Source organism: Scyliorhinus torazame, chromosome 3 (assembly GCF_047496885.1).
Source record: "Scyliorhinus torazame isolate Kashiwa2021f chromosome 3, sScyTor2.1, whole genome shotgun sequence".
Taxonomy (NCBI): domain Eukaryota; kingdom Metazoa; phylum Chordata; class Chondrichthyes; order Carcharhiniformes; family Scyliorhinidae; genus Scyliorhinus; species Scyliorhinus torazame.
This window is the reverse complement of record NC_092709.1, coordinates 235,603,223-235,630,838: the sequence shown is the minus strand read 5'-3', so window position 1 is coordinate 235,630,838 and position 27,616 is coordinate 235,603,223. Positions and strand designations below refer to the sequence as shown.

General features: G+C 50.3%; 1 protein-coding gene and 1 pseudogene across 2 annotated transcripts in view; one reads left to right on the top strand and one right to left on the bottom strand.

The window, feature by feature from the left end:
- The window catches only part of LOC140409001 (putative nuclease HARBI1 pseudogene), a 378,119-nt pseudogene that overhangs the window by 286,219 nt on the left and 64,284 nt on the right, over positions 1 to 27,616 (top strand).
- Positions 1 to 27,616, bottom strand: part of ankrd55 (ankyrin repeat domain 55) — a 169,508-nt gene that overhangs the window by 124,931 nt on the left and 16,961 nt on the right. The window contains exons 2-3 of one of the 2 annotated variants that reach the window (XM_072497012.1): positions 11,575 to 11,697; positions 10,397 to 10,527 (exon numbers count right to left, since the gene is read on the bottom strand). In XM_072497012.1, the coding sequence (XP_072353113.1) occupies positions 10,397 to 10,527; positions 11,575 to 11,697 (254 nt within the window). The remainder of the gene's footprint in view (positions 1 to 10,396; positions 10,528 to 11,574; positions 11,698 to 27,616) is intronic. The other variant, XM_072497013.1, reaches the window with a different exon arrangement.

The following is a 27,616-nucleotide window of genomic DNA, read 5'->3' as shown; positions in this document are numbered from 1 at the left end:
CGGAAAATCCGCTGGCAGGGCCGCGCTTCCCGCAGAAACAGAGAATCCCAGCGGCCGAAGAATTCTGGTCATAGAGTCCCAAGTCCCCCTGCTCTAGCATCCACTTTAGAAATGTGCCCTTAGGGCACAATTCTCCCAAAAGATTTCTAAGTTAATTTGTGGCGGGTTTTTCAGGGAGTTCCCCAGCGCTATTCAATGACACTTAGCCTGGGGAGTTTCTCACAGGTTTAGCCCACACTTAGGGCGCGATCATCCTGCCTTGTTGCACTCATGCCCAAGCGAAATGAAATTGGTAAATAGTGGGAGTGGCCAAAAACAGGAACCGCACAATGCGCGAAACAGTTTGCGATGCAACCGGCCCGCTCGCCGAGGCAAAATCAGAATCTCGCCGCAATGAGGCGAGAAATCAATTATCACCACTTAAGCCCCATTTCTGTACAATTAACGAGAGCAACCGCATTTCCAACGGCCTCCCATCATTCAGCTACCTCCCCAGCAAGTGCTCACGCTGGCGCCGAATAGTAATCCTTTTGAAAAGTGTGAATCTGGTGGAAGGGCTTTTGTGGGGATCTAAGGAGGTGAGTTGCCATCTTTGCTCATAGGCAAAGAGCCCGGGGGCGCTGCGCTTGCTGCCCCTGTCCTCGGTGGGAGATGGGGAACCCATGGGAAACCCTCGGCTGGGGGTGGAGGGACCCTCCACAGGGGTGGGCTTCCATGGGAGGATAGGAGAACACTGGGGGGCAACCGCTCACAGCACCACCATGCCAACCCTTGGATCGTGTGTACCCATTCCAGGGGCAACCCTTGTCCCTGCCCGTCTGCCCCACAGACCACCCATAATCCCCACCGCCTGCCGAGGCCTCTGGCTGTGCAGGTCAAGGCTTTAGCCTCTAGAGAATTGGCAATCGTGGTTAAGTGAGTACTTCACACAACCCAAGTGGATTGCCAATGGGTGGGAGGGCCATGTAGCATTTGGGCGTCATTGCCTAGCATCCCAATCAGACCGAGATAACTGGACACTGTGCCAGAGCACTGCAGAAGGCACATGCAGAAGCCAACATCCGATCACCCACGGGATGGGACACAGCTCCGGGGACATGTCCACAGCCGGAGGGTGGGTATGTGCCACGGGGAGGGGGCCAGCGCCTGGTCCGGTTGATATTGTGAGTGGGTGTCCGGGATACAGGGCTGCTGCAGCTGGGTGTGCGTGGGCAGGGCGATCCGCGTGGAGGAGGGTTTGGGGGGGGGGGGGGGGGACCAGTGGGGGTATAGTGGGTCCGACATGGGAACCATCGCTGTTTGTCAGTCTAACACATTCTCCCAATGCCTTACAGATATTGAACGCTATGGCAGGGATGTTGGATGCAGAGGTTGCCCTAGTGGTGCTGGTGCTACACAATGCGGCCGGATGCTGGAAAAGGTATCCTCGCGAACTTGGACGAGGACACCCACTCCCGATATCCGTCAAGGTCACTGCAGCCCTGACCTTTTATGCCACAAGATCATTCCACGGCTCAAGCGGGGACCTGTGTGGTATTTCACAGCCACAGCCCACAGGTACATCCAGCAGGTCACGAATGCCCTGTATTCCCGGGCGGAAGACTACATCCAATTTGCCATGGACCAAGCCCAACAGGATGCCCAGGCAGTAGGTTTCTCTGCCATTGCTGGGATGCCCTAGGTCCAGGGGGTCATAGATGCCACGCATATTGCCCTGAGCTCACTTGGCCATGTGGGGGTGCCCTATGTTAACAGAAAGGAGTTCCACTTCCTCAACATACAACTCGTTTGCGATCACCAGATGAGGCTAATGCACGTGTGTGCATGCTGCCCGGGGAATGAGTCGGTCATCCCTGCCCTCTTCGAAGGACACCCCAGGATGGGTGGTTGGCTGTTGGGGGAATAATGGATATGTGCTGAGGACCTGTCTCATGAGGCCAGTAGCCCGGAGACCGAAGCGGAGACCCAGTACAATGAGGCCCATATGGCCACCCGGGGTGTCATTGAGCGGTCCATTGGACTCTTCAAGATGCAGTTCCAATGCGTTGACCGCTCCGGTGGTGCACACCAGTTCACCGCCCAGAGGGTCACCCGCTTTGTTGTGGTCTGCTGTGTCCCCCACAACCTCGCATAGCAGTTCGGCGACGAGCTGGAGGTGTTGGTGATGAGGAAAATGTGGCCACCTTGGAAGAGGAGGGCGATGGGGACAACGATGATGAGGCGCTGCACCAGCAGGGGCTGGGGGACGAGGCCGGGAGGAACCGGAGGACCAGCCGGAGGCTGCAGGATAGGCGGCAGCCGTGAGGGTCCGGCAAGCCTGGAGGGCCAAGGAGGCCCTCACATAGACACATAGATGCATAGAAGATAGGTGCAGGAGGAGGCCTTTTGGCCCTTCAAACCTGCTCCGCCATTCATCACGATCATGGCTGATCATCCAACTCAATAGCCTAATCCTGCTTTCTCCCCATAGCCTTTGATCCCATTCTCCCCAATTGCTATATCTAGCTGCCTCTTGAATATATTCAAAGTTTTACCATCAACTACCTCCTGTGGTAATGAATTCCACAGGTTCACCACTCTTTGTGTGAAGAAATGTCTCCTTATCTCTGTCCGAAATGGTTTACCCAGAATTCTCAGAATGTGACCTCTGGGGCGAAATTCTCCCGAAACGGCGCGATGGCCGCCGACTGGCGCCCACAATGGCCCCAATCAGACGGGCATCGCGCCGCCCCAAAGGTGCGGAATGCTCCGCATCTTTGGGGGCCGAGCCCCAACATTGAGGGGCTAGGCCGACGCCGGAGGAATTTCCGCCCCGCCAGCTGGCGGAAACGGCCTTTGTTGCCCCGCCAGCTGGCGCGGAAATGACATGTCGGGGCGGGGCATGCGCGGGAGCGTCAGCGGCCGCTGAAAGTTTCCCGCGCATGCGCAGTGGAGGGAGTCTCTTCCGCCTCCGCCATGGTGGAGACCGTGGCGGAGGCGGAAGGGAAAGAGTGCCCCCACAACACAGGCCCGCCCATGGATCGGTGGGCCCCGATCGCGGGCCAGGCCACCGTGGGGGCGCCCCCCGGGGCCAGATCGCCCCGCGCCCCCCCCCAGGACCCCGGAGTCCGCCCACGCCGCCTTGTCCTGCCGTTCAAAAGGTGGTTTAATCCACGCCGGCGGGACAGGCAATTTATCGGCGGGACTTCGGCCCATTCGGGCCGGAGAATCCAGCGGGGGGGGGGGCCCGCCAACCGGCGCGGCCCGATTCCCGCCCCCGCCGAATATCCGGTACCGGAGACTTCGGCAACCAGCGGGGGCGGGATTCACGGCAGCCCCCGCCGATTCTCCAACCCGGCGGGGGATCGGAGAATGACGCCCCTGGTTCTGGGCACACTCATCATTGGTAACATCTTCCCTGCATCTACCCTGTCTCGTCCCGTTAGAATTTTATAAGTCTCTAGGAGATCCCCCTTCATTCTTCTGATCTCCAGTGAGAACAATCCCAACCTAGTCAATCATGTAGGTGATGGGTGTGAGCGAGCACTCAGCAGACAGGCAGGGAACAGACTATGGCATAGACTGAGGAGCACCAGTGCTCAGCTTTCAGAGGGTTATCATCACCCCCTACCCTCAACAGTGACCCGCTGAGAGTGCCGGCACTGTCCCATCACCCTGGAGTGTTATTACACAAACCCTGGGAGGGTGTGGGGCATGAGGGGGGGGGGGGGAAACAAAGGGGTGGGTGGGGAATGGGGAGGGGTAGACTGAGGAGAGGAGGTGCTGGGAGAGGAGGAATGACAGTCATGGACATGTCCTGTATGCAGCAGGTGAGGATGAGGGTATCCCTTGCCTCCCCTGGGCTTGCCGGATCCTCGCCGCATCCGCCTGTCCTCCATCCTCCGGCTGGTCCTGCGGGTCCTTCCGGGCTCGTCCTCCAGCCCCTCTGGGTCCGGTGCCCCCTCGTCCTCCTCGGAGATGGCCACATATTCCTCCCGTTCCACCGCTAGCACGTCACTCCGCTGCTGTTGTGGAGGACGCAGCAGACCACCACAAAGCGGGCGACCATCTGAGTGGTGTACTGCTGTGCACCACCAGATCGGTCGAGATATCAAAACCGTAGCTTGAGGAGTCTGATGTGCTGCTCAATGATAACCCAGGTGGCTGCATGGGCCACGTTATATCGGGTCTCACCGGTCACCAGCCTCCGTGCTTAGTCATTAGCCATGTCCTCAGCGGGTAGCCCTTATACCCCAACAGCCAACCAGCCATCCTGGGCGATCCTCGAAGAGGCCGGTGATGTCCGACTACCCCAGGATGTGGGTGTTGTGCACACTCCCTGGGAAGTGTGTGACACACGTGCATGATCTTCATGCCATGGTCGCACATGAGCTGGATATTCAGCGAATGGAAACTCTTCCTGTTGATGGAGGGCACTCCTAGATGGTCCGGTGAGCACAAGGTGACATGCATGTCATCTATTAGCCCCTGAACCTGGGTCATGCTGTCGATGGCAGAGAATCTTGTTGGCTTGTTCCATTTCAAAGTTTATATAGCTTGCTGCCTGGACAACAGGGCATCCATGACTTCACAGATGCACTTGTGGGCTGTAGCTTGTGAGAAGCAGCACAAGTCCCCACTCGAGCCCTGGATGATCCTAAGGCATAGAGCGAGTATCGTCCTCCTCCATGCAGTGCCAAGTCCGCGAGGACATGGCATTTGTGCCACGTCGCCCTTTGTTGAGCCGGAGCCTCCTGTTGCAGAAGCTATCCATCATCTTTTTGAAAGGCCAGCGATGCCTATGCACCTTGCACCGTCGTGAGCCTCCCCTGTGGGTCACTCCTTGGCCTGATGGGCAGCCAGGTCCTCAGGGTGTGGTGCTGGCTGCTGCCTATGGGCCGCCACCTTGAGTCACTATCGAAGCTGCTCTCGCTGCCTCCTTCAGTGTCTGGCCTCCTGGGCTGCCAGCAGCACACGAGGGCAGCTTCCACTGGGTCCAAGATATCGTTCATACCGCTTAATATCTGTAAGGAATTGGGAGAGGGTGTTAGACTGTCAAGCAGCGATGTCCTCTACCCCAGAACCCTTCAGTCCTCCCATTGGTCCCCCCATCCCCCACCATACATGCCCTTCCCACGCACCCCCCGGTTGCAGCAGGGGCCCCTACTCACCGGACCCCAAACCCTGTACCCCAAACACCCACAGGTAACATTACCTGGAACGGGTGCTGGTCCCCTTCCCAGTGCACACACCCACCACCTGGTCACCAAAATGTTCCCTGTGCTGGGGCCCAACCCCTGGGCTTCAGATGTTGGCAGCTGCACCATGGAATTGCCCCCCCCCCCCCCCCCCCCCCCCCCGCACTGTTCAGGCAGAGTGTCGAGGCAGCACAAACTGGTAGGGTTGCTGGGTAATAACCCCACATGATACATGGCACAGCTACCCACGGAAATCCACTTGGGATGTGAGAATGCTCACTTAACTACGATTGCCAATCCCCAATTAGCAATAACCTTCAGCTGCGCGGCCAGAGGCCTTGACGGTCTGTGGGAGCTAAGGATGGTTCGTGGGGCAGGCGGGCAGGGGCTAAAACAGGCATGGCAGACCCATGGGCACTAAGACACCTACTTCCCTCCAGCCCAGCTCAGGTCATGGGCGGGGCCCCCCGAGGGCGGCCCACACCGACCAAGGCTGCCCCCCCAGGGGCTCCCCCAGCCCCCTACAAGCACAGGGGCAGCAACCCCAGTGCCATGGGCTCATTGCCTGGGATTGAAGATAGTTACGCGCCTCCTCGGGACCCTGCAGCCATTCCAACAGCTTCACATTTTTTTAAAAAGAGAATCGGCACCCGCGTGACCACTTGCTGGGGATGTCGTTAGATCACAAGGGGTCGTTAGATAGTGGGGTTGCTCCGGTTAATTGTATGTCGATTGGGCTTAAGTGGTGATTATTGGTTTCTCGCAACGCTAAGACGGGATCCTGATTTCAGCAACATGAGTGGGCCGTTTAGATCGTAATCAGATCAGCGGCCGGCACGGTTCTCGATTTTGGCTTCTTCTGTAATTCAACAGCCTCGTCGCTCTCTCACTTAAGCGCAATGCAGCCATTAAATCGCGCCCTTGACATGTTTTCATCGCTGGTGAGCTAAACCCGCCGACGGGACAAGCTCATTAGAGATCAGGCCGCCATTTTGAAAGTGTGCCCGATCTCTATGTGAGCTTGAGGGTCTCTCACCCCCCCCCCCCCACCCACAGGTAATGTCACCCGCTGCACACATTATCACCCCCCCACCCCCCAAGTGAGGACACCTTGCTGTGGAGTCGCCGGGGGAGGTCCAGGCCTCCCCATCCCCTTTTCAGCCCCCTCCCCCTTTCAGGACTCCTACCCTTAACCCCCCCTCCCACCTTTATGAGCCCTCTTCACTCCCACCCTTTATCCCGCACCCTTCATAACCCCCATGAGCACCCCTTTTATGGGCAAGGCCCCCCTCAGGCCCTGTCCCTTGGCAGTGCCATCCCAGCACTTAGGCACCCCAGTACTGCCACCCAGCCTGGCAGTGCCAGCTGAGCATCCTGGCAGTACCAGGGTGGCAGTGCCAAGGTGCCAGGCTGGCAGTACCAAGGCATCAGAGTGCAATGGAGAGAGCCAGGGTGCCACCGTACCCTGTCCCCGACCACCCAAGGATCTCCAATGGAAGATAATTCCAAAGACCAATGACCCTCTAAGAGAAGAAATTGCTCCTCATCCCCATCTTAATGGGAGATCCTTTATTTTTCGTACTAGATTTTCACATAAGAGGATCCTTCCAGTATCTAGCCTTTCAAACCACTCAAAATCTTATATGTTTCACTAACATTAACCTCCCATTTTTTAAAACTCCAATGAATTTAGGTCTGACCTGTTCAAACCTTCCCCATTCCAGGAATCAGCTTAATGAATCTTCTCTAAAATGCTTCCAATACAAGTATATACTTCCTTAAGTAAGGAAACCAAACCTGTGCACACATTCCAGTTGTGGTCCCAACAATGCATTTACACCTGGAGCAAGACTTCTCTATTTTTGTACTGTATCTCCCTATATATATATACAAATAATAATGACCAACATTCAATTTGCTTTCTGAATAACTTGCAAGTTAAATTTTTGTGATTAGTGTACAGGACATCCTCTGCACTGCAGCATTCTGAAGTCTCTCTTCATTTAAATAATATTCTTCAAATGTATTTACATCCTTCTTAAATAAGGAGACCAATACTGCGCACAGTACTCCAGATGTGGTCTCATTGGTGTACTGTACAACTGAAACATATGCCTCCCTACTTTTATATTTAATTCCCTTCGCAATAAATGATAACATTCGATTAGTTTTCCTAATTACTTGCTGTACCTGCATACTAGCCTTTTGTGAGTCATGCACTAGGACATTCAAATCCCCTCTGCATCCCATTGCTCTGCAATCTCTCACCATTTAGATATGCATCTTTTTTATTCTTCCTGCCAAAATGGACAATTTCACATTACCTGCATTATATTCTATTTGACAGATCTTTGCCCACTCATTTAACTTATCTATATCCCTTTGTAGCCTCCTTGTGTCCTCTTCACAACTTACTTTCCTATCAATCTTTGTGTCTTCAGCAAACTTCGTAACCATACCCTCAGTCCCTTCATCCAAGTCATTAATATAAATTGTAAAGAGTTGAGGTCCCAGTGCTGATCCCTGTGGCACATCACTCATTACATACTGCAAACCAGCAAAAGACCCAATTATGCCTATTCTCTGTTTCCTAGCCAATCTTCTGTACATGTCACATGTTACCCGCTACACTAGGAACTTTATTTTTCACAACAATCTTTGATGTGGTACCTTATCAAATGCCTTCTGGAAATCTAAGTACAGTACATCTACTGGTTCCTCTTTATCCACAGAACAAGTGACTCCTTCAAAAAACTCCATTTCGCGAAACCATGTTAACACTGCCTAATTGTTTTTCAGTGCCTTGCCATAACATCTTTAATAGTAGCTTCCAACATGTTCCCTATGACAGATGTTAAGCTGACTTGTCTGTAGTTTCCTTTTCTGTCTCCCTCCCTTGTTGAGTAAAGGAGTTACATTGCTATTTTCTAATCTAATGGAACCTTTCCTGAATCTAGGAAATTTTAGAAAATTAAAGCCAACGCATCAACTATCCCATAAGCCACTTCTTTCAAGACCCAAGAATTAAGCCCATTAGGAGCCAAAGGTTTGTCAGCTCTCAGCTCCAACAATTTGCTAAATACTACTTTGCAGGTGATCATAATTTTCCCGAGTTCCTCTTTCCCTTCCAATCCTGGCTGGGGGTTTTCTCTGTTGGGCAGGAGCTGCCCAAGTAGGAAGGATCCATCCCATCAGGCATACCCACCAGGGTTTACCTGGCATCTTGCTCACATGGCGTGGCCCTCACCTGCGGTTGGTTGAATACCAGCAGTGATGAACTGAGGCCACTTAACTGGCTACTTGAGGACCTTAATTGCCTTTCAGGCTAAAAGACCATCCTCAAACATTCCCATTCTGGACGTGACCAGTGGGGGGAGTCGCATGATGATGGGGTCTTCACCCTACACATTCCCACCCACTTTTCTATCACACCCACAACCCCATCCTCATCACCCGCCTCCAAACCTGCTCTTGGGGAGCATGACATTTCACATGAAGAGTCTTGACTCCTTGACTTCTTGGAATAATTAGACCAGATATGAAGACATTATTCAGATACTATTTTAAAGTAATACGTTCTATCCTTTTTTATACTATAATTTTATTTTATGATTTAGAATGAAATAGCAAAGCAGACTATAACTTGAGAAGCAGAGGTGTAGAATTGGTTTCTGCGTAGACATTTCTCTGAAGAACATGCGGAGGATATGTAAGATAAAGAACTGACAATTTTGACAAGTTTACATCACTACTTCCATTATAAAAATAGGTATAAGAATTTATGATGGACATACATCAGTATCAAACAAGCATTAGAACAGTAAATATGTTTTGTGGGCAGGAAATACACTAAACATATTGGGCCAGATTTTGCTGAAAACATAACTGCATCGGAATATCATTATTAATGTGCAAATCAGCCAGCAATTTGTTGCGAGGAAAAGATATCTCATGAATTACGAATTGACATAAATAGCTGAATGTTTTGTACAATTCCATATTAGCTTCATGAAAACAGATTTCACCTTAGCCTCCCTGTGATTTTCATGAAGTTGCTGCATTTACATATTATTTTCCCATTAAACTCACCAGAGCCAATCAATCTCTCATCCAGAAAGTAAATCGTGGGCTGAAGTTTCTGAGGGGGCTCGGGATCTTAACATCAGTGAAAAAGTGGCCCTGACCCTGCATTCATCAGCAGCCTGCTCGGCAATTTGACCATAGACAGCCAGCCTCCTGATTTGTCACCTTTGAGTTCTCTGTCCAATAAAGGATGGCAGGTAGACCATGTTGCCAGCACACAATCACAGGGCTGGCAGTTCTGAAGCCTCAGCAGCGCAACCAGGAGAGGTAGTCACCATTGAGGTATGTAGGAGAAGCTGAATTCCTGGAGAGGCAAGTTGAAATAAAAAATGAAAAATTCACAATGCTGAGAGTGAGAGGGTAAATCCCCCCCAGAGAAGTATTTGAGACCACAGGTGCTACATTCCCTCCCTAGCCCCTTCATGGAGTCTTCCCCCTCAGACTGCATCAGGAAGGCTGCCTTTTTTTAGCTGGTGGCCTTTCCATCTGGAAAGATGTTGCCTCACCATCAGTAAAGTACCAAAGGTACCAATGGCCCCTAATTGGACTTTTATTTATGTAAATCAGCTGTCCGCCTCGTTGGGGCAGTCAGCCTCTCCGTAGTTAGTCCCACCAAAGGTAAAATGATTAAATGGCAGGACCACATTGAGGAGTGGACCTAACCTGACTCTCTGCAATTGCACCAGTCCTCTTGCCTCCAACATGAACATAATCCTAGCCAATTATTCTTTTTTCTGTGCCTAATTTGAAATTAAATTTATTTACTCTAATTGTCTCCTTCACAGTCCTTTGTCTGTTTATTTCTCAATCCTTTAACCTAATTAAGAAAATACACTGTTTCTCCCATTGTTGACTCAGGTCCCAGATGCCCGTTGGCCATTATTAGCAGCAACTTTATGGGAAATTGTTCTTTTGATATAAATGTATATAAATAAGTTGAAAGAAATGGGACACAGCAATCCAGCAAAATGTGGCCCTTGAAAAAAATTTATACACACACACACATCATCACAAACACAAATATGAATGACAAAGTTTGAAATGCCTACTAATTTTAATCAATATGTAAGAGTCTATGATATGAATACACATTGCAAACTGGAATTGAGGTAAATTAAATGACAGGAAATCTATACCAAGTAGGTAGCTAGAGATAGTGCAGTTCTTCCAGAGGCATCTTCAGTATTGATGGAAGCCCCCATCTTAAGGAGCAGCTTCACTGTGTCGAGCTGGCGACCAGATATTGCATGCATCAACGGAGTTGATCCTGAAATAGTTTTTAAACAATTAACTTGATATTTTCTTTTATCAGCAAATTTAAATTTTAGCTCAAAATTCCATTATCTATAACTTGATATGGTATCACCTCCAAATTCCTCTTGCAGTTGTATTGCAAACCCGTTAGTTACAGGAGGATTCCATTTTATTTCTGTGGCAAAGTGGACTCTTTTACAATATTATTAATATGAACAAATTAATACATTGATATACTATGTATACGATATATATCGCACATATCCTGGTTTGTGCAAAATAGAGTATGAAAGCAAATTATATCAGTAATATCTATTTGAATAATTGTTGGACTTGAGATTTCTGTTAAGAAAGCCAAATTTTTTGCAGTTAGCTTGATGTAAAATAAACTTATTTCATATTTTTGTGTCAATTCTATTTATATAAGGAACTCCTGGGATTAGTATATTTTTAAAATACTAGCAGCAGAATAATATTAGGAAGACCAGGCTCTTTGCTAAACAGATTATTCTTTAACTATCCAATTACTCACACGGTTTCATAGCAATTAATCTAGTGGATGGGGATGTGTAAATGCAATTAGCAGTATGTGAGGTAGAATGTAAATAAATTTTATTGGCAAGATATGGACTTTATTTTTAATAAACACGGAATGCTGAAAGTGATGTAAAAACATTTTCCTAATTCTCTTCTTGACAGTCTACAGTTCTACAGGTTCCAGTAAGCCTCCAGCATCTCAACAAAAAAAAAACATTTTTGATGTATGTCTTGCCAATGGATGTTTGCAGGCTATTCAGCTACAGGGAGTTCTGCCTCAGCTCATATTCATCAAGGACAATTATAGTACTCAGTTGTTACCCTGGGTGACATCAGCTACTTCAGTGAAGATCAGGAACCAAATCAGGGGGCTACACCTGAGTTACTCCACATTACACCAATTGGTCTGTTGACCCATTGAACCAATGCGAGAACTTCAAAAGTTCATATAATATTTATATTTTCTGTGATTATATAATCTAATCTAATTTTAAAATGGGTGGAGTATTGGTAACACATTTACCCTCACTATCACAACATTCCAATATGGAAGGATCCTCGCGAATCACTGCAGTCAGGGTGTTGACATCTCCATTGGATGCTGCCTGATAAACCACAGTGAGGTCGATTTCTTCTGCAGAGTCACCTTTGTAACAGGATCACAAATCAAGAGGCAGTAATTAAAACAGAACATTTAATGCAAGTTTTACAGAAATACCAACTTTTACTTATTCATGACAAATCACTGAACCATTGCACCTTTGCACCATCCTTCTGTCTATACCTTGAGATCTATACAAAGAACAAAGAAAATTATAGCACAGGAACAGGCCCTTCAGCCCTCCAAGCCTGCACCGTCCATGCTGCCCGTCTGAACTAAAAAACCCTACCCTTCCGGGGACCATATCCCTCTATTCATATCCTATTCATGTATTTGTCAAGACTCCCCTTAAAAAGTATAGTATTGGCAATTTATCATGAGGTAATACTTTGAACTCTAAAGTTGCCAGAATATTTCCTTATTATGTGAGTGTCTTACCATTATCACATATTTCAATACACAGTTCCAATTTAAATTAATCCTGATAAATGTAAGGTAAACTCGCCATAGAGCCAGATGATCATAGGCTGCTTTCCCGTTTGAGAGGGAGAGCTGACTGGTGGCGACTTAACCTGAGGATCACCACACCTCAGGTGAGGGACAAGGTTGAGAAGGCAGGCCTTCATGAATAACCTCAGCCCGTACAAGAATTGAACCCGCGCTGCTGGCCTTACTCTGCATCATGAACCAATTGCCTAGCCAAATCAGCTGAACTGGTAAATCTATATACCAGTTAGAATACCATTTTTTTCACCAACTCCCTTACTTATTTGCTGAACACAAGAGTGGATTCAAATTCTGCATGTTTTAACATCAGAATGGCCAAAGTTTCAGTTTATGGTCACTTGATATTATACTGATACGTAGTGTTACTATATAAAACAACATAAAATATAATAGAAATCTCGGATTTTCTCAGATCTGAGCTTGTCAGCTCAGACTGCTGACATCACAGCTGCAGGCACCAATCCTGAAAAGGGCAATAGTTCAGCAATCTGGGGGAATGGTGTAGTGGTATTGTCACTAGACGGGTATTCAGAGACCCAGAGTATTGCTCTGGGGTCCCAGATTCAAATCCCACCACAGCAGATGGTGAAATTTGAATTCAATAAAAATCTGGAATTAAAAGTCTAATGCTGACTAAAAGTCTAATTGTCGATTGCCGTAAAAACCCATCTGGTTCACTAGTGTGTCCTTACCTGGTCTGACCTACATGTGACTCCAGACTCACAGCAACATGGTTGACTCTTAAATGCCCCTCAGGGGCAATTAGGGATGGGCAATAAATGCTGGTGCAGCCTGCGAAGCCTAGGTCGAATCAACAAATTTAAAAAAAAACCTGTGTTGAGGCACTGCCCCAGGGGATTGTCTATGGCTCCGTGGAGCACATACCTGCAGTCCTCCCTCAGAAGGACAGCATTGCCCCTGCTGATGCTGCTCAATCAACCTGTCCAGACCACTACCATCCATGCCAAGGTAGGGCAGTCCAAAACAAGATCCTCCAGGCCCATAGCACCTCAAGCTCAACCTCCTTGGTCATCTGCAGTCTTCTCTGGTAAAAGCTGGCAGCCTTCCACTAGTCACGTTGCAGTCATTGAAGTAGCACTGTGTAGGAGCACTAGGACAGGCTAAAGCACATGGCACTAAAACAATGCATAAGTTTGAATAGTTCAGTTTTGCATATATTATTGTAAGTGTTGTATTGTTCTGCAGGTTTCTTAGTGGTGGCTTTTATTTCAGGATTTCGGCTAAGTAACACAGTGATGGTCTGGAGCAGATGGATTGAAATGAATGGAGCAGATGGATTCTGGAGCAATAGTGATGTGGGCATGAGATCTTGGAAGTCTCAGTATCTGCACATAGACAGCACGTCTGGAGTGATAGGGTCTAGGATGCCTGAACCCTTCCTCTTCTTTCGCCCAATGTGACCTCCAAAGGCCAGGTAGCAAGAAGTGTGCCCCTGTGAGAGTCACCTTGTGGAGAATTCAACAGTGCCACAAACACGGAGACTTGGAGCGGGATTCTTTGTTAGCTGACGCCAAAATTGGGAACGGCGATTGGGCAGAGAATCGGTTCGACGTGGCAGGCGTCGATTTGACGCCAAATCGCAATGCTCCAGCACCTCAACAGCGGCGTCAATGCATTCCGGAACGCACGTGCAGTAGACACAGTTTGCATATCAATAGTGGGCGCAACCCGGTATTCTCCGGGGCCTCCGCGATACTCCTCCTCCTATGGGCCGAGTTCCCGACAGCGTGGTTCACTTGTGCTTTTAAAAATTGTGAAACCGCTGTGGCGGCTGCTGAGGGAGAGAGAGGGCGTATGGAAGGTGTCCAACATCGCCATAGTTTGCTGACAGTTGTGCCGCTGGCCGGGGGCTTCTGCCAGGGTCGGGGGGAGTAGTGGGGGGTGGCCAAGAGACGGGCCGTGGGGTCGGGGTGGACAGGCACCCTTTCTTTGCCCTTTCTTTTTTTAAATAAATTTAAAGTGCCCAATTCATTTTTCTTTTCAATTAAGGGGCAATTTAGCTGGGCCAATCCACCTACCCTGCACATCTTTGGGTTGTGGGGGCGAAACCCACACAAGCACGGGGAGAATGTGCAAACTCCACAAGGTCACTGACCCGGGGCCGGGATTGAATCTGAGCCCTCAGCGGCATGAGGCAGCAGTGCTAACCACTGTGCCACCCTGCCGCCCCAGCATCCTCTTTCTGCTGCCTGTGCCCCATTTCTGAGTCTTGTTGCAGCCCAGGAAGGACTGCAATATAACCCCAGCACTGCAAGCCTTTCAATTCATCTGACCTTGAGTCAAGAACCACTTCCTTGTGAAACCAAAATCTTCTGTCAACTCCTCCAACAATACTCAACATAGTACTTCCAGAAGGGACAATTCTCCCCAACAAATGACTAAGGGTGTGATTCTCCCTTTGGGAGACTATGGGCAGGATTCTCCATCCCAGGACTGCGTTACCAAATGGGATGGAGAATTGGGCATCAGGGGAAATTGGGACCAGCGCCAGAGGCAAACCTGAAAGTCCCCCCCCCCCCACCACTAGCGGAAACAACGAGGTCTACGCTCATGTCCATTCTTGGAAGGAGAACTGCTGTAACCTGTGTTTCAACCCCTTAGATTCATTAGCTGCATGCCATTTTCTAGTTGTGGGCTGTGGTTGACAGCTTCCACAAAACAGCTGCAGCATTGCTTCATTCATCTCCCTTCATGAATGAGTGACTATTTGATGCACGATCAATGACCACTAAAGCGAGGTTGTAGTCCAACTGAAGGCTTTAATAAGCTAGATGTTTCCCCCAGCAGCTCAGGTACAGAAAGAAGGCTGCTGGGGCGGCACGGGCTCTTATACCCCACCTTGCAGGACAGAGCTACCATACAGCTTGACCAATAGGAAACATACAATATCTACCAATGGTGTTCCAGCATTACCAGGTACCGTAATACCTCTACACAGACTACCACATTCACCCCCTGTTTAAAAAGAGTCCGGCGGGGGTGGTGGCTTGATATTACAACATGGTAACGTGGTAGAAATTATAGTTATGGAGGTACTGTAATACCTCCGTACAGCGTTTTGTCTTATTGTCGTAACTATTTACAGATTCACAATTAACTATATACACTGTAAAATGAAGCAATCAGTCGATCGGGGGCCCTGGTCATCCTCTGTGATCGTCGAAGCTCTGGTGGTGACGCCGGTGGAGGCTCGGGCGTCTGTGACTCTGGGAGCATGGCCTCGATCTCTGAGGCTGCTTCAACACCCCTGGACGGCGCTGGTGGGGAAGCCGATTGACCTGGGAAGGGAGCATCTTCGGGGTTCATCGGTGGGTGGGGGGCGTAGACGGGGCCGGCGGAAGGACCGATCCTCCTGGGAAGGGGGCGACTGTAAGGTGCACTGCTGGGAGGGAGGGTGGGACTGGTGGCTGGGCTGTGCGTGGGGATCCGGCGGGCGGCAGGTCTCGGAGGGAGACCGTATCTTGCCGGCTGTCGGGGTACGCCACGTAGGAGTACTGGGGTTAGCGTGGAGAAGATGGACCCTCTCGACCAACAGGTCAGACTTGTGCGCCCGCACGTGTTTTTGGAGCAGGATGGGTCCGGGAGCTGCCAGCCAGGTCGGAAGCGAGGTCCCAGAGGACTTCCTGGGGAAGACAAGGAGACGTTTGTGAGGTGTTTGATTGGTCGTGGTACAAAGCAGTGACCGGATGGAGTGGAGGGCATCCGAGAGGACATCCTGCCAGCGGGAGACTGGGAGATTCCTGGACCGTAGGGCCAGTAGGACGGTCTTCCAGACTGTTTTGTTCTCCCTCTCTACCTGTCCGTTACCCCGGGGGTTGTAACTGGTCATCCTGCTCAAGGCGATGCCCTTGCTGAGCAGGAATTGACGCAGTTCGTCACTCATAAAGGAGGAACCCCTCTCACTATGTATGTAAGCGGGAAACCTGAACAGCTTAAAGATGCTATGGAGGGCCTTGATGACGGTGGTTGCGGTCATGTCGGGGCAGGGGATGGCGAATGGTAACCGGGAGTACTCGTCAATCACATTCAGGAAGTACGTGTTGCGGTCGGGGGAGGGGGCCTTTGAAGTCCATACTGAGGCATTCAAAGGGATGGGAGGCCTTGATCAGATGCACTTTCTCTGGCCTGTAGAAGTGCAGTTTGCACTGCGCGCAGATTTGGCAATTCCTGGTGGCTGTCCTGAACTCCTCGATGGAGTAGGGCAGGTTACGGGTCTTGATAAAGTGGAAGAAGCGAGTGACCCCCCGGGTGGCAGAGGTCCTAGTGGAGGGCTCGGAGGCGGTCCACTTGTGCGTTGGCACATGTGCCGTCGGACAGGGCATCAGGAGGCTCGTTTAGCTTCCCGGGACGATACAAGATCTCGTAGTTATAGGTGGAGAGTTCGATCCTCCACCGCAAGATCTTATCGTTTTTTATCTTGCCCCACTGTGCATTATCGAACATGAAGGCAACCGACCGTTGGTCAGTGAGGAGAGTGAACCTCCTGCCGGCCAGGTAATGCCTCCAATGTCGCACAGCTTCTACTATGGCCTGGGCCTCCTTTTTGACTGAGTGGCGGATTTCGGAAGCATGGAGGGTACATGAGAAGAAGGCCACGGGTCTGCCCGCTTGGTTGAGGGTGGCCGCCAGAGCTACGTCAGATGCGTCGCTCTCGATCTGGAAGGGGAGGGACTCGTCGATGGTGTGCGTCGTGGCCTTTGTAATGTCTGCTTTGATGCGGCTGAAGGCCTGGCGGGCCTCTATCGACAGGGGAAAAACTGTGGATTGGATCAGGGGATGGGCCTTGTCCGCATAGTAGGGGACCCACTGGGCATAGTAAGAGAAAAACCCTAGGCAGTGCTTCAGGGCCTTGGAGCAGTGAGGGAGGGGGATCTCCATAAGGGGGCGCATGCGTTCAGGGTTGGGGCCTATAACTCCATTTTGCACTACGTAGCCGAGGATGGCTAGGCGGTCGGTGCTAAACACGCATTTATCCTCGTTGTATGTAAGGTTAAGGATCTTTGCGGTCTGGAGGAATTTTCGGAGGTTGGTGTCGTGGTCCTGCTGGTCGTGGCCGCAGATGGTGACATTATCGAGATACGGGAATGTTGCCCGTAAACCGTACCGGTCTACCATTCGGTCCACATAGGTACCAACGACATAGGTAGGAAAGAGATGGGGATGTAAGGCAGGAATTCAGGGAGCTAGGGTGGAAACTTAGATCTAGGACAGAGTTATTATCTCTGGGTTGTTACCCATGCCACGTGATAGCGAGACGAGGACTAGGGAGAGAGAGGAGTTGAACACGTGGCTACAGGGATGGTGCAGGAGGGAGGGTTTCAGATTTCTGGATAATTGGGGCTCATTCTGGGGTCGGTGGAACCTCTACAAACGGGATGGTCTGCACCTGGACCAGAGGGGTACCAATATTCTGGGGGGGAAATTTGCTAATGCTCTTCGGGAGGGTTTAAACTAGTTCAGCAGGGGCTTGGGAACCTGAATTGTAGCTCCAGTATACAGGATGTTGAGAGTAGTGACGTCATGAGTAGGGTTTCAAAGTTGCAGGAGTGTACCGGCAGGCAGGAAGGTGGTTTAAAGTATGTCTTCTTCAATGCCAGGAGCATCCGGAATAAGGTGGGTGAACTTGCGGCATGGGTTGGTACCTGGGACTTCGATGTTGTGGCCATTTCGGAGACATGGATAGAGCAGGGACAGGAATGTTTGTTGCAGGTACCAGGATTTAGATATTTCAGTAAGCTCAGGGAAGGTGGTAAAAGAGGGGGAGGGGTGGCATTGTTAGTCAAGGACAATATTACGGTGGCAGAAAGGTCGTTTGATGAGGACTCATCTACTGAGGTAGTATGGGCTGAGGTTAGAAACAGGAAAGGAGAGGTCACCCTGTTAGGGGTTTTCTATAGGCCTCCGAAAAGTTCCAGAGATGTAGAGGAGAGGATTGCAAAGATGATTCTGGATAGAAGCGAAAGTAACAGGGTAGTTGTTGTGGGGGACTTTAACTTTCCAAATATTGACTGGAAACGCTATAGTTCGAGTACATTAGATGCGTCCGTTTTTGTCCAATGTGTGCAGGAGGGTTTCCTGACACAGTATGTAGATAGGCCAACGAGAGGCGAGGCCATATTGGATTTGGTACTGGGTAATGAACCAGGACAGGTGTTAGATTTGGAGGTAGGTGAGCACTTTGGTGATAGTGACCACAATTCGATTACGTTTCCTTTAGTGATGGAAAGGGATAGGTATATACCGCAGGGCAAGAGTTATATCTGGGGGAAAGGCAATTATGATGCGATGAGGCAAGACTTAGGATACATCAGATGGAGAGGAAGACTGCAGGGGATGGGCACAATGGAAATGTGGAGTTTGTTCAAGGAACAGCTACTGCGTGTCCTTGATAAGTATGTACCTGTCAGGCAGGGAGGAAGTGGTCGAGTGAGGGAACCGTGGTTTACTAAAGCAGTCGAAACAAGAGGAAGAAGGAGACTTATGTAAAGATGAGACATGAAGGTTCAGTTAGGGCGCTTGAGAGTTACAAGTTAGGTAGGAAGGACCTAAAGAGAGAGCGAAGAAGAGCCAGGAGGGGACATGAGATGTCTTTGGCAGGTAGGATCAAGGATAACCCTAAAGCTTTCTATAGATATGTCAGGAATAAAAGAATGACTAGGGTAAGAGTAGGGCCAGTCAAGGACAGTAGTGGGAAGTTGTGCTTGGAGTCCGAGGAGATAGGAGAGGTGCTAAATGAATATTTTTCATCAGTATTCACACAGGAAAAAGACAATGTTGTCGAGTAGAATAATGAGGTTCAGGCTACTAGACTAGAAGGGCTTGAGGTTCATAAGGAGGAGGTGTTAGCAATTCTGGAAAGTGTGAAAATAGATAAGTCACCTGGGCCGGATGGGATTTATCCTAGGATTCTCTGGGAAGCTAGGGAGGAGATTGCTGAGCCTTTGGCCTTGATCTTTAAGTCATCTTTGTCTCCAGGAATAGTGCCAGAAGACTGGAGGATAGCAAATGTTGTCCCCTTGTTCAAGAAGGGGAGTAGAGACAACCCCGGTAACTATAGACCAGTGAGCCTTACTTCTGTTGTGGGCAAAATCTTGGAAAGGTTTATAAGAGATAGGATGTATAATCATCTGGAAAGGAATAATTTGATTAGAGATAGTCAACACGGTTTTGTGATGGGTAGGTCGTGCTTCACAAACCTTATAGACTTCTTTGAGAAGGTGACCAAACAGGTGGATGAGGGTAGAGCAGTTGATGTGGTGTATATGGATTTCAGTAAAGCGTTCAGTAAGGTTCCCCATGGTAGGCTATTGCAGAAAATACGGAGGCTGGGGATTGAGGGTGATTTAGAGATGTGGATCAGAAATTGGCTAGCTGAAAGAAGACAGAGGGTGGTGGTTGATGGGAAATGTTCAGAATGGAGTTCAGTTACAAGTGGCGTACCACAAGGATCTGTTCTGGGGCCGTTGCTGTTTGTCATTTTTATCAATGACCTAGAGGAGGGCGCAGAAGGGTGGGTGTGTAAATTTGCAGACGACACTAAAGTCGGTGGTGTTGTCGACAGTGCGGAAGGATATAGCAGGTTACAGAGGGACATAGATAAGCTGCAGAGCTGGGCTGAGAGGTGGCAAATGGAGTTTAATGTAGAGAAGTGTGAGGTGATTCACTTTGGAAGGAATAACGGGAATGTGGAATATTTGGCTAATGGTAAAGTTCTTGGAAGTGTGGATGAGCAGAGGGATCTAGGTGTCCATGTACATAGATCCCTGAAAGTTGCCACCCAGGTTGATAGGGTTGTGAAGAAGGCCTATGGAGTGTTGGCCTTCATTGGTAGAGGGATTGAGTTCCGGAGTCATGAGGTCATGTTGCAGCTGTACAAAACTCTGGTACGGCCGCATTTGGAGTATTGCGTACAGTTCTGGTCACTGCATTATAGGAAGGACGTGGAGGCTTTGGAGCGGGTGCAGAGGAGATTTACCAGGATGTTGCCTGGTATGGAGGGAAAATCTTATGAGGAAAGGCTGATGGACTTGAGGTTGTTTTCGTTAGAAAGAAGAAGGTTAAGAGGAGACTTAATAGAGGCATACAAAATGATCAGGGGGTTGGATAGGGTGGACAGTGCGAGCCTTCTCCCGCGGATGGAAATGGCTAGCATGAGGGGACATAGCTTTAAACTGAGGGGTAATAGATATAGGACAGAGGTCAGAGGTAGGTTCTTTACGCAAAGAGTGGTGAGGCCGTGGAATGCCCTACCTGCAACAGTAGTGAACTCGCCAACATTGAGGGCATTTAAAAGTTTATTGGATAAGCATATGGATGATAATGGCATAGTGTAGGTTAGATGGCTTTTGTTTCGGTGCAACATCGTGGGCCGAAGGGCCTGTACTGCGCTGTATCGTTCTATGTTCTATGTTCTATGTTCTAGAACAGCGCCTTACCGTGTTGGGGTGTATGAAGCTCTCCGTGCTCCCAGAGTCGATTAAGCAGGACGTCTCGTGCCCGTTGATTAGTACTGTTGTTGTAGCAGTTGAGAGTGTTCGCGGCCGGATCTTGCTAATGTGGAAGGAGGCGAAGCCCCCCAGCCTGGAGGCCTGGATAAATGATATGGCTGGGTTCATAAAGTTGGAGACGATTAAGTTCGCCTTGAGAGGGTCTGGGCAGGGGTTCTACAGGCGGTGGCAACCGTTCCTAGACTATCTCGCGGAGCGTTAGAGGAAGGTCAGTCAGCAGCAGCAGCAACCTTGGGGGGGTGGGGGGGGGGGGGAGGGGGGAGGGGACGTCCTGGGAGGGGGGGGAAGGGGGGGGGGGAAGGGGGGACTGCCTGGGAGGGTGGATGAGCAAGAGATAACATGAAGTGTTGGAGAAACTGGCACGTATGGGTGAGGGCCAGTGTACAAAGCTGTGTAAATATATCATTTTGCCATGTGTATATCTTGCTCTGCGCAATTTCTCGGTTTTTTTTTGTTACGGGGGGGGAGGGGGTTATTGTTTGTAAGGGAGAAAAATTGTGTGAAAAAACTTTAATAAATATATTTTTAAAAAAGAGTGTTCGAGGCCGGGACTGGTCCAGGGTCACCGAGGCTAATCGCGGCAGCAGTTGAGTGTTCTCTTCGGGCGGTGTGTTGTCAGCCGAGCTGGGGTCCTGGGAGTCCATCCAAGATGGCAGTGCCCATTGGTCGCACATGGCTGGGGGTGCACAAAATGGCGGCGCCCATCCATTGCACGCGGCGTCCGGGGGCCACACGTGGCCCTGGAGGAGGAAGATGGCGGCGCCTGCTGGCCACATGGGGACCGTGGAGAGGGTTGTGCTGGCGGTCCGCATTCGCCACCAGTGACCGCAGCGTCCGCACGGGCCGGGCAAACCACCACGAAGTGGCCCTTTTTACCGCATCCCTTGCAGGTGGATGCGCGGGCTGGACAGCGTTGCCGGGGGTGCTTGGCCTTGCCGCAAAAGTAGCAGCGGGGCCCCACGGGGTTGCCAGGCCGCCTTGCAGCACAAGCTTGTGGGGGGATGGGAGATGTCTCGAGGTCGGCTGCGGAGGGGTTCCACGCTGCCCAGGGGGCTGCTGCGTGGTCGGAGACGTAAGCGCGAGGTTTCGGGAGGCCACATCCAGGGAGCCTGCAGGGGCCCGTGCCTCCTTGAGGCCTAGGCTGTCTTTCTCCAGCAATCGCTGGCAGATTTGGGAGGACAGCACACCTGCAATGAAAGCGTCCCGGATCAAAAGTTCTGTGTGGTCGCTCGCCGAAACATGCGGCCAGCTGCGGTTTCTCCCCAACACCAGGAGCGCACGGTAGAATTCTTCCAGCGATTCCTCAGGGATTTGTTTCCTCATTGCTAGTAAATGTCGGGTGTAGACCTGGTTTACCAGGCGAATATAATGTCCTTTCAGCAGCTCCATTGCTGCATCGAAGTCGTCCGCGTCCTCGATGAGGGTGTAAATTTCCGGGCTCACCCTCGAGTGCAGGACTTGCATTTTCTGTTCTTCCGTGGGTGTGTTTTCGGCCGTTCCGAGATATCCGTTTAAACATGCCAGCCAGTGCTTGAAGGTTGCCGCTGAGTTTGCCACGTGGGGGCTGAGTTGCAGACACTCCAGCTTGATTCGGAGTTCCATCCTTTTAAATCTAGCTTATTAAATTGATGCACGATCAATGACCACTAAAGCGAGGTTGTAGTCCAACTGAAGGCTTTAATAAGCTAGGTGTTTCCCCCAGCAGCTCAGGTACAGAAAAAAGGCTGCTGTGGTGGCACGGGCTCTTATACCCCGCCTTGCAGGCGGAGCTACCATACAGCTTGACCAATAGGAAACATACAATATCTACCAATGGTGTTCCAGCATTACCAGGTACCGTAATACCTCTACACAGACTACCACACTCTTAAGTGCTGAAACCTCAAATGTTTACAAACACCAACCACATAAAAGAGCGGAAAGTACATTGGAATCCCACACTTGTATGCTTAGAATGGACTTAGCAATTCCTTCCAGGAATGGACATTTGGAGCTTCCACTGTTACAGCTGTAGTTTTTACTGCCCCTGTCTGGACTGCTCTCTAGCTTCTAGACAGAGTTCTCTTTTCTGAGGGGGTGGGGGGGTTCTGTGGGGGGGGTCCCTTTAGTCAGGGGATCGCTGTGCGGGACCCTTTAATTTTTAGCCTCTCCCACTATGCACCTGATGTAATGGGATCGGCGCCAGGGGCAATGCGGTAGGAAAATCATGCCCAATTGTTGCAATCTCTGCCATCACCTTTGTTTTGTACAGTGTCACAATCTTTGCATCATACATATCCTAGGTCTTTCCATCCAGCAGAGTCAGAGATGTTTGTGGAGATGCTGCCCGTGGAAAGCAAGTCAATAGCATCACTAAGCTCTTTCACAGTGGGTTTGATATCCAGCTCTGCCATGACAGGTGGGTTTTCTATGATGTCCAGAGATTCCTCAATGACAGCATTCGCCCTAAAGTACAACTCAATATAGTGTTTCACCCATCTCTCCAACTGTTTATTGTAGTCAGTGATGGCCTCCCTTGCTTTTGTTTACAATGGGGTCACTTTATTTGCTGATGGACCTGTTGCCATTTTGATCCCTTCATACATGTTCTTAGATTCTTGTGTCATAGAACATCTAGATAGTCTGGCAAAGTTGTAACCAGTAGGCATTGGCGCACTGCCTAGCAGGCTGTTGAACGTGCTTCGAGCAGCACTTAATCCATTCAGAGCCTTCTGTTCCAACTAACAATGACTTCCAACGAGCAGCCTTGTTTAACACTGGTTTAACCTGAAACCAGTGTCACATGACTAAGACTTGCACTGTCTGAATTCCTTTAATTAACAATCTCTTAGAAGTTATAGGCAATCACTGTTGGACCTCCATAGAGGAACAATAGCTCCAGCCAAGAAGCCTGCGCTGGCTACCATCTTACCATCAAGTAGGTGATCCTCATCAAAACACAAATGACTGAAACATTAGAAGGTGTGCCTTCAAGACTAACTCAACTCCACATGCCTTGTGGAAGTCGAATGACAGGTCACACTGCAACAGTTAACCTCTCCTCTGAAGAAACATTCCATTAGATCTTTGATTCTGGTAAAACCCTAACTTGTATTTTATTGTGTTCTGGTACTGAACCTCCTTCCTTTCCCTTACCCCTATTTGTATTATGAGTGCAAAAAGGAGCGGACATTGTAAAACCCCTCTTTGCATTTTGTGTGTGCGTGAAATAAACCAACCGCTTTTATTTTCTCTTATCCCAAGTTTGCTGTGCAAGTTATTCATAGAGGGTAGAACACTCTGCATTTGAGGGTTAGGGACAATACTTCACCATTTATAAAGGGGGAAATATAATTATGGATGGGTGGTGAGAGGAAAAATCAGGGCTGGCGTAACTATCTTTCTCAGGGCACGGTGTCCGAGGCAGGGGCCTCATGGTCCATTGCCATTCTTGCGTTGAAATCCCTCAGTAGGTAAAAATATTCTGATTTAGGAATTCTGCTGATAGCTGTGACAAGCTCCACATAAAATTAATCTTCCGCCTCTGTAGTGGAGCACAGTGTTGGAACATTAATCATTAATTAGGTTATTTGGCCTCATTTGAGTTGAAAGGTGAATGGACAGAACACGTTCTGAATCATTTGTGGGGTGTTCAATCAACAAGAATAGTGAGTTGCTTACAGTGAAACCTACACTTTGCTCAGTCTATCCCTTCAGGACGAATGTGTAATGTTTTTGTTTCAATGATCAACTCTCGGCAAGCCTGGTCTCTTGCCAGGTTGTTGGGAAGGTTTATCAATGTTCAGCCTATGAAGTTTCACAGCTGTCTTGGGTGTAAGTCATCCATCGTCAACATGATCCTGACATTCACGCTTGCCAATCAAAGAGTTGGCATCTTCTTTCTTTTACTTTGCTTTATTTGTTTGCCTGTTGCAATGAATTCTGTTCACTTATTGAGCAGAGGTTCTAAGCTCCAAGCACCCACTGATGTTGCAGAATCATGGCAGGTCAGCACCTTACAAGCGATGGCCTCCCTTGCTTTGCTTACAATTGGGCTGATGCGACCATCAATTCACTCGAAGACACATGGAGAAGTAAACCGTGGTTTTAATCAGCTTAGAACTGAGCCAGTCTGTGACCGGTACAACACTGAAGGCGGCCCCGCAGGTCGGCAGCTCTTATACTTCCTGTAAAAGGGGTGGAGCCATGGGCGGAGCTCGTACATGCCCCAACATATCCGCTGTGGGTGAAGCCCACAATGGCCCATAGGTAGAGCCCACAGGGTTAATAACATAGCAGTGCACTGGCGAATTATCAGTAATTATACATTCACCACATTCACCCCCTGTTTAAAAATGAAGTCCGGCGGGGGTGACGGGCTCATAGATTCAGTCGGTCCGGTGCCCGGATTGTACGTTGCGACTGCCGAAGCACTGGTGTTGCAGCCGCTTCGGGTGGCTGTGGAAGTGGGTCCGGAGCAGGCACAGGCGTGGACTCCGGGAGCAGCTCTTCCGGAGCTTCATTCCTGTGGACCGGTGCGGTGGGTGGGAGGGAGCGCGGGAACCATAAAAGGGGTGGGGGCGCTGAACATGGGAGGTTGGACGGGACATAGTGTAGGGGCTGCAGTAGTGGGAGTGGTGTTGGAGCCTGTGGGCGGCAGGTCCCGGAGGGAGACGGTATCTTGCCGGCCATCGGGGTGTTCGACGTACACATAGTGTGGGTTGGAGTGCAGGAGCTGGACCCACTCTACCAGGGGGTCGGTCTTATGGCTCCGAACATGTTTTCGGAGGAGGACTGGACCCGGTGTCATCAGCCAGGGCGGAAGCGAAGCCCCTGAGGTAGCTCCCCTAGGGAAAACAAACAAACGGTCATGAGGAGTCTGGTTTGTGGCCGTGCAAAGGAGGGACCTAATAGAGTGGAACGCATCAGGGAGGACCTCCTGCCAGTGAGAAACTGGGAGATTCCTGAACCACAGGGTCAGTAGGACGGTCTTCCAAACCGTCGTGTTCTCCCTCTCCACCTGCCCGTTTCCCCTGGGGTTATAACTGGTCGTCCTGCTCGAGGCGATGCCCTTACTGAGCAGGTACTGACGCAGTTCGTCGCTCATGAACGATGAGCCCCTGTCACTGTGGACATAACTGGGGAAACCAAACAGGGTGAAGACACTATGCAGGGCTTTAATGACAGTGGGGGTGGTCATATTAGAGCAGGGGATGGCAAACGGGAAGTGGGAGAACTCATCTATGATGTTCAGGAAGTACGTGTTGCGGTTATTGGAGGGGAGGGGCCTTTTGAAATCGATACTGAGGCATTCAAAGGGCCGGGATGCCTTTACCAGGTGGGCCTTATCCGGTCGATAGAAGTGCGGTTTACACTCCGCACAGATTTGGCAGTCTCTGGTTATAGCTCTGACCTTCTCGGTGGAGGAGGGCAGGTTGCGGGCCTTGATGTAATGGGCGAGCCGGGTGACCCCCGGGTGGCAGAGGTCATCGTGGGTAGCCCGTAGTCGGGACAGGGCATCTGGGGGCTCGTTGAGCTTCCCAGGACGATACACAATATCATAATTATAGGTGGAGAGTTCGATTCTCCACCTCAAGATCTTATCATTCTTGATCTTGCCCCGCTGCGTATTGTCAAACATGAAGGCAACCGATTGTTGGTCGGTGACGAGGGTAAACCTCCTACCAGTGAGGTAGTGCCTCCAGTGCCGCACGGCTTCCACGATGGCTTGGGCTTCTTTTTCGACCGAAGAGTGTCGAATTTCGGAGGTGGTGAGGGTGCGTGAAAACAACGCTACCGGTCTGCCTGCTTGGTTGAGGATGGTGGCGAGAGCGACCTCTGAGGCGTTGATCTCCACCTGGAAGGGGACGGACTCGGCCACCGCGCGCATCGCAGCTTTGGCGATGTCCGCCTTGATACAGTTGAAGGCCTGGCGGGCCTTGGCTGCCAGTGGAAAGAGGGTGGCCTTAAATAGTGGGCGGGCTTTGTCCGCATACTGGGGGACCCACTGGGCGTAGTAGGAGAAAAATCCAAGGCACCTCTTCAGGGCCTTGGGACAGTGAGGGAGAGGGAATTGTAGGAGGGGCCGCATACGGTCAGGATTGGGCCCTAGGACCCCGTTTTCCACGACGTAGCCGAGGATGGCTATCTTGGTTGTGCGGAAAACGCATTTCTCCTACTTGTAGGTGAAGTTGAGTTTTTGGGCGGTCTGGAGAAATCGGTGGAGGTTGGCGTCGTGGTCCTGCTGATCATGGCTGCAGATGGTGACATTGTCCAAGTACGGAAACGTGGCCCGCAGCCCGTACTGGTCCACCATTCGGTCCATCGCTCGTTGGAACACTGAAACCCCGTTCGCAACGCCAAAGGGGACCCGGAGGAAATGGAAAAGGCGGCCGTCTGCCTCAAATGCCGTGTAGTGGCGGTCCTCCGGGCGGATTGGGAGCTGGTGGTATGCAGACTTCAGATCCACCGTGGAGTACACGCGATAGTGTGCAATCTGAATTACCATGTCTGCAATCCGGGGAAGGGGGTACGCATCGAGTTGTGTATACCGATTAATGGTTTGGCTGTAATCAACCACCATCCGGAACTTTTCCACGGTCTTGACGACCACCACCTGAGCTCTCCCGGGACTATTGCTGGCCTCTATGACCCCCTCCCGTAAGAGACGCTGGACCTCAAACCTAATGAACGTCCTGTCCTGCTTCTGGTGGCTACTGGCTTGCAATCGGCGGTGAGGTTTGCGAAGGGGTGGGGGGGGTGGGGTCGATTTTTAGGGTTGTGAGGCTGCATATGGTGACCGGGGGCAGGGGCACCCCAAACTTAAGAGTTAGGCTCCTGAGGTTGCACTGGAAGTCGAGTCCCAAAAGGAGAGGAGCGCAGAGGTCTGGGAGCACATATAGTTTAAAATTAGCGAACTCAGCGCCCTGTATCGCTAGAGTTGCAGTAGT